The sequence below is a fragment of the Myotis davidii genome, unplaced genomic scaffold, assembly GCF_000327345.1.
Source record: "Myotis davidii unplaced genomic scaffold, ASM32734v1 scaffold362, whole genome shotgun sequence".
Classification (NCBI taxonomy): Eukaryota; Metazoa; Chordata; class Mammalia; order Chiroptera; family Vespertilionidae; genus Myotis; species Myotis davidii.
Window position 1 is genome coordinate 4,902,880 of NW_006297152.1, and position 7,386 is coordinate 4,910,265.

General features: G+C 38.2%; 1 protein-coding gene across 1 annotated transcript in view; it reads right to left on the minus strand.

The window, feature by feature from the left end:
• DHX9 (DEAH-box helicase 9) overlaps nt 1-7,386 on the minus strand; it is a 33,605-nt gene that overhangs the window by 22,518 nt on the left and 3,701 nt on the right. The window contains exons 4-9 of the mRNA XM_006772966.2: nt 7,071-7,117; nt 4,537-4,673; nt 4,126-4,215; nt 3,868-4,029; nt 3,647-3,724; nt 2,717-2,908 (exon numbers count right to left, since the gene is read on the minus strand). Coding sequence (XP_006773029.1) covers nt 2,717-2,908; nt 3,647-3,724; nt 3,868-4,029; nt 4,126-4,215; nt 4,537-4,673; nt 7,071-7,117 — 706 coding nt within the window. The remainder of the gene's footprint in view (nt 1-2,716; nt 2,909-3,646; nt 3,725-3,867; nt 4,030-4,125; nt 4,216-4,536; nt 4,674-7,070; nt 7,118-7,386) is intronic.

The following is a 7,386-nucleotide window of genomic DNA, read 5'->3' on the forward strand; positions in this document are numbered from 1 at the left end:
AATACTATATAATAAAAGCCTAATACTCTGTCAGGTTGTCCAGTGGGCCATTCAACCAATCAAAGCATAATATGCTAATGATATACTAAGGCCTCTCAACTGCTCACTTTGACATGCACTGACTACCAGGGGATGGATGCACCAACCAGCAGGTTAGCTTGCAGCTGGGTCTGGCAATCAGGACTTAAGATTGACAGGTTGGACACGACCTGGGGCCCTCCTGTGGTCCCTCCCGGCTGGCCAACCTCCTGCATCCCTCCCTAGCCCCAACTATGCTCCGATGGGGTCCCTTGGCCTGGCCTGTGCCGTCGCAATCCAGGACCCTTTGGGGGATGTCAGAAAACCAGTTTTGGCCCGATGGCGGAATGACTGGTCACTATGATGTGCACTGACCACCAGAGAGCAGACAGCCAGAAGCTGGACTCATGGCTGGCGAGTGCACCGGCAGTGGTGGGAGCCTCTCCCACCTCCTCGGCAGCACTGAGGATGTTCCACTGCTGGTTTAAGCCCACCCGCAGCAGTCAGACATTTCCTAAGGGCTCCTGGACTGCAAAAGGGCACAGACCGGCCTGACCCACCCTGCTCCACCCCCCACCCCCTCAGTGCATGCATTTCATGTACCGGGCCTCTAGTTGTTATATAAAAAAGCAGGTTAGGATGGTGTATAAGGTGTGTATGTGTATAAAACAGCCTAAAAGGATGCAGACCAACAGTAAAAATGATTACTTCTGTATGGTGGGATCCTGAGTGGGCTTTACTTTCTTTAAAACTTATTTTCTAGCCCTAACTGGTTTGGCTCAGTGGATAGAGCATCAGCCTGTGGACTGAAGGGTCACATTGTTGATTCCAGTCAAGGGCACATGCCCAGCTTGCGTGCAGGAGGCAACCAATGATTCCCTCTCATCATTTATGTTTCTACCTCCCTCTCCCTTCCTCTCTGACATCAATTAAAAAAAATTTACTCTATTTTCTAATTTTTCCCCAATGGCTATATATTCCTTTTATAGTCAGGAAACAAGCAACTAAAAATAATCTTCTAATTCTCATTTTAAATATTCACAAGATAAGCATTTTGTGTAGAATTCTGCTTTATGTAAAGGACTACTTATGACTGTTGAAACACTTCTCAAACTGTATACCACCTGATAGCCTAAGAAGTTTGCTCTTCTTATCCCTTGAATTAACTTATCTTTCCCTTGATCTTCAGTGCACCAACAATTGTTTTACATGCTGTCCCACAGTAAATAAACAAAAACAAGGAGCACCAAACATCATCTCTATCTGTAGAACTACCTTTCCCCCTGTGGCTTAGATGCTTCTCTCTTAACTATTCTATAGTATATTGAAATGGTCTATATTCTACAAATAAATATAAAGAACCAAGACAAAGGAGACCTCTAGAATAATTATAATTAACATCTGTGTAACAACAGTAAATACTATGGTTGCATATACTATTTCATTTGTGCTTCAAAACAAGGCTGATATTTTTTTTCCATTCTAATAAAAACAAAACAAAAAAAACCCTCAGAATTTTGCCTAAATTCATACAAATGACTTTAGATGTAACACATTTTCTTTATTCCCAATCTAATCCTTTCCCCAAATATTCTGCCTTATTGCCATAGCTTTATGCTGTATTTAGATTATTTAATATACTAGAAATAACAAAATAACCAATTTAAGTGAAACTACTTAGAAAGTAGTGGTGATGAAAGCAAGAATAATTTTGTCATTCCAATAGAATGCTTCCATTAATCTCCAGAATATAAGCTTTTCTTTATTTTCATTGCACATAACTGCTGATCTCATGTTCTCTACAGAATCTTATTACTCTTGCCTGGGGTCCAGCCTTAGTAGTAGGTAGTTTTTAAGTGGTTACTACTTCACAGTTTATTTGTGTTCACTTCAACTGAAATAGCTAATATTTACTGAGGACTCACTGAATTCCCTTTGTGCCAGACACTTGGTAACACTTTCCATACCACTGGCATTTGAATTGTTTCTTTGCAGGATTCTAGGATCCACCTCTTTGATGTACCCCTCTTCATATTTATCCCAAACTGCAATAACTTCTCTAAGCCTTAGAGTTGTCTAACTGAAGGGGCACCAGGTCCTAAAACGCCACATCATTTTTCATCTGGTTATTTAATAAATACATAGTGATATAACAGGGCTGCAACAAAATGATTTCTAAGGCACCAGATAACACAAACATACCTGGTTCTATTTTTGGAGTTTATTCTACATGAGGGACAGCTATATCCTGAAATGATAGCTTACATCAAGCACTTGGTAAATATTAACCATTTTGTTTTGCTAGCTTGCCTGCTCTTATTCTAACTGGTTTTCACTGAAAATTATTAGGTGGTAAGATAGATAGGACCAAGATTTGAATGTGAACTTAAGGAGAAAGTATTCTCAGTCTTGATTCTTAGGCCCAAAGACTCCCTTCAGTCCAGACAAAAAGAATTTCCTACATAATTCCATTTAGCTTATCAGTGAAGGATACTGGAGACCAGAACAAGACTTTAATTCTTTTTGTGTTGTTGTTTTTGTTTAATTTAAAGGGCCTTATGCCCTACCACTTTCAGATCCATACCTTGCTACAAAGGGGAATTGATCAAAGAATTAGAAATAGTCTGGCCTCTAAGGCATTTCCACGATCCATCTATTCACACCAGACACACACTTAGTAAGCTGGCAGGCTACTTACCTGAGTTACTACAATATTACATTCTGCTGCCCGGTCATTCTGGATAAAGTCATCAAGAATAAACTGGGGAACCTGTGTGGTTTTTCCACATCCAGTAGCTCCTCGGATAATGACAACTGAATTTTGACTAATTGCTTCCAGAATTTCACCTTCAAATTTCTTCACAGGCAGTAACTCTCTCTCTTGCAAGATCTGCATTCAGAAAAATTACACCTCAAATTTCTACTCACATGTATATTAAAAGCAACTGTCCTATTCCTAAATAAATAAATGAATAAAATTTGCCCTCTATAAAAACGTATTCTTTTCCACTGGCTTAATACTCAAAATATACTTTTTCATAAAGGAATGTATATATTTGCCTGGTCAGCATGGCTCAGTGGTTGATCGTCAACCTATGAACCAGGAGGTCACGGTTCAATTCTGACCAATTCCAATGCACGGGTTGTAGGCTTGATCCCCAATGTGGGGAGTGGAGGCAGCTGATCAATGATTCTCTCATCAATGTCTCTCTCTCTCCCTCTCTGAAATCAATAAAAATATATTTTTAAAAAAAGAATGTATATATTTCTATCTCTAATAGAACTGCCCCTTCTCACTAAATTTCTAAAGAATGTACATAGTGGCCTTGCCCACACCCTTTTTTCCTTTCTTCCTGAACATTCCATATACATTCTCTTTCTTCTAACATTTTAACATTAACACATAAAATAGAATTATTACCCCAAATCTCTCCACTGACATTAACTAAGAATCCCAGGCCCTTATTTCACAACTACTACCCTCCATGGTAACTTAAGAAGAGCCATTTGGTAAATACCTTGATGTACTTTCCTAGAAAGGGTAAAAAATGCTATTTACTGTTCCTTTTGCCCACAACTAGAATGTTCTGAAGCTCTGGCTCATGTCCATTATGCTTCATAGACTTACAGCTTGCAAATCATGATCCTGGTCCAACTGGTACATTAATTCACTCTTGAGGTCCATGCTTATTTGTTCTGGAGTAGCCTGTAAAATGGGAGAGCAACAGTCAAAACCACATAACTCATCTTCAAACAGAATTCACTGGACACTTTAATGAAATATACTCAAAAGTAAAAAAAAAAAAGTGAAATACAAGAATCTGATCTCAAGAATAACAATGCACTCACGTAAGCCAGGGGCCCCTCATCAATGTTGCTGCTAGTCCAGGGATTCCAGTTGGATTGAGGAGGTGACCAAGGAACCACTCCCGTTTGGTTTTGTCGCTGAGATGGCTCAAACTGAGCCAATTTGCCAAGGTTGAGAACAGCGGGCTCAGAAGGATCATCAGGCTATTAAAAAAGAAGGGAAAGCAAAAAAAGAATACCAGTTGCTTATCTGACTAGAGAATTTCTTTACAAAGGTGAACTAAAGAGCTGCATACTTACTGGAGGTATGATTTCAAGATTTAGCTCTTGAACCATGTTTTGTAGCTGATGCTCTAAATCTTGAGAGAGGTTAACTTTGTAAGGCTCCACCTACAGAAAAAGAATGACCATGAAAATCATATCACATCACATACAATCACTACTAAGTAGATCTACTATAGCAGGGTCCTGAGTATGTGGCCGATGCTAGGTCTAAAATATTCCTAGAGCCAACAATGAGTCAGTTACCTCCCATGAAAGAATTACTTCAATGATTATTGCCCACTGTGAACACAAGCAACCCACCAGGCACAGGTTGACTGGTAGGGCCATTTCCATTTCTTAACTATAAATTAAACTTTACTGAAATCCTAAATAGCAGCTAAATATTTCACAATATCTCTCTCTAGACTACAAAGTCTAAAGACTCACTGTCTCTCCTTCTTTCTTCTTTGTAAGTCCGGAGTAAGCTTCAACCACTCCAAGATGGTAGAGCTGTCTGACAAGTGACAGGGCACAGGACTGTGCTGCCAGTTTTTTATTTGATCCATGTTCACGTGCAAAAATCCCTATAAATTAAGGTCAGGATTATCAAAGACAGAAGAATAACTCAACTAAGGAAAAAAACATCTTGTTTCATAAGCAAAAAACCCCAAAACAAACAAACAAAACCCACCCTAAAATACAGAGTAAGCAATGGGTTCTAAGTTCTTTTTCATTCTAACTGCTAACCAAAAGCAATTTCTATAATAGCTTATCAACTGAGTAACCAACCATCTTTGACTACAGGCTGACACTAAGACACATACAAATCATCACTATAAATGCAATAACCTATTTCAATAAAACATGTCATTATTAGTATTATTTGACCTTAAAAAGGGGAAGAAGCCGAAACCGGTTTGGCTCAGTGGATAGAGCGTTGGCCGGCGGACTGAAGGGTCCCAGGTTCGATTCCGGTCAAGGGCATGTAACTTGGTTGCAGGCATATCCCCAGTGGGAGATGTGCAGGAGGCAGCTGATCGATGTATCTCTCTCATCGATGTTTCTAACTCTCTATCTCCCTTCCTCTCTGTAAAAAATCAATAAAATATATTAAAAAAAAGATCAATAAAATTTATTTAAAAAAATTAATTAATTAATTAAAAGGGGAAGAAAACATAGCTTAACGTAAACACAAAGGGTCAAAAAGCAAAATAAAAAAATGAAAACAAATTCAAAGTGGTTATGCAGATCAGGGGTTAACAATCTTCTATAAAAAGTCAGTTAATAAATATTTTAGGCTTTACAAACCACATGATCTTTGTCATAACTACTCAACTCAGCCTTCAAAGTGGGAACGCATCCATACAATACTTAGCTAGGGTTTCACAAACTACAGGCTCAGAACTAATAGTTATGTTTTTAGAACTGTACAAATACAACAAAAAGTAAGTATGTGACCCCCAAAACTTTGTATGACCTGGCCCTGTACAGAAGTGTGCTTCCCAACACAAATAGATGAGTAACACTGTGTCTGAATACAAACTTCTTACAGAAAATGCTAGTAATAAGTTTCCCCTCCTTCTGTAACAAGGGGCACAGGTCCTTCCTATCTAATTAGCCAACTTAGTCAAATTCATTCTGATGGTTGTCAGATGAATGGGCTTACAGATGTCAGTCTGCCTTAAATTCTTTTCCCTTAACCACTCAAAATAACTTATTTTTAAAGTCTGGGATAAAAAAATTCAACATCATCTCCTGATGATTTATTCACAGACTCCATTCTATCAGGAAAGTCCTTCAATAATGCAATTTGAAACACAAGTGTCAGTTGCAGAATTCTCAAATTGGAAAAAAATCTTTGGCCATTTCTCTCAATTCCCAGATAAAGTAAACTGAATCCCAGAGATGTAAGGTGTGATATTCGAAGTCATAAAATCTGTAAGTAACAAAGCCAGGTACATAGGGCTAGCTCCTTAGCCTTCAAACACAACACACTGCCCATTTTAAACTTACTAAGCATAAAGAATACATGCAGCATCCGTTTGCCTTTTTACTTTCTTTATGGATAACCCCTATCCATTCTTTGTTTCTCAGGGTTACTTTCTCAACTTTTCTTCATGACTCTATGACAGTGATGGTGAACCTATGACACGTGTGTCAGAGGTGACACACATACTTATTTTTTTTATTTTTCTTTGTTAAATGGCATTTAAATATATAAAATAAATATCAAAAATATAAATCTTTGTTTTACTATGGTTGCAAATATCAAAACATTTCTATATGTGACACGGCACCAGAGTTAAGTTAGGATTTTTCAAAATGCTGACACACCAAGCTCAAAAAGTTCGCCATCACTGCTCTATGACTAAGAAATGCTACACATCCGTCTTCTAATCCTATCATCCAATTTATGCTCCTTTTCTAAATTTCACCTAGCTACTTTTACCTAAACAAACAGAAAGAACACTTTTGTGTAGAAATTTAAAAAATTCTTTGACGCTTGCAGACTCCTAAGTAGCCTACTATCTCTTAACCTTTAAATTTTAACACTAGCCGAAACCGGTTGGCTCAGTGGATAGAGCGTCGGCCTGCGGACTGAAGGGTCCCAGGTTCGATTCCGTTCAAGGGTATGTACCTGGGTTGCGGGCACATGCCCAGTGGGAGATATGCAGGAGCAGCTGATTGACGTTTCTCTCTCATTGATGTTTCTAACTCTCTATCTCTCTCCCTTCCTCTCTGTAAAAAATCAATAAAATATATTTAAAAAAATAAATTTTAACACTAGCCTGATTTCCCCTCCACACCTGCAACTTGGGAAACTGGGTCCTCTCATATAATCACTAATATCCTAAAACACCCTAGATGCTGCCTTATATCATGTACTCTTTTCAATTTATAAAACCCACGTATTTGTAGCTCAAGACTCCACTGTGAATACTATTCTTATACGTAAGATTCAGCTTATCAGTAACACTTACTTCTGCCGAGCATCTTGATATAAACGGTCATTTCTGCAATAAAGCTCCTGTAACGACATATACAAACAACGTTAGGAATTTCACTATTAGAAATGACTCAATCCAGGACTCCTAAATCAGGCAGGCTTTTCCAACTGCTTAAGCAAATCACAGCCAAAAAACAAAACAAAACAAAACAAAACAAAAACACCCATTATAAAACATTTGCTTCTGTTCAATCCTAGAACGGAGTATATAAACTTCAAATAACATACAACATGGCACAAGACTGCTATAATCAAAGCCAATAAGCCAATTTTTCATGAAAAGAAAATGT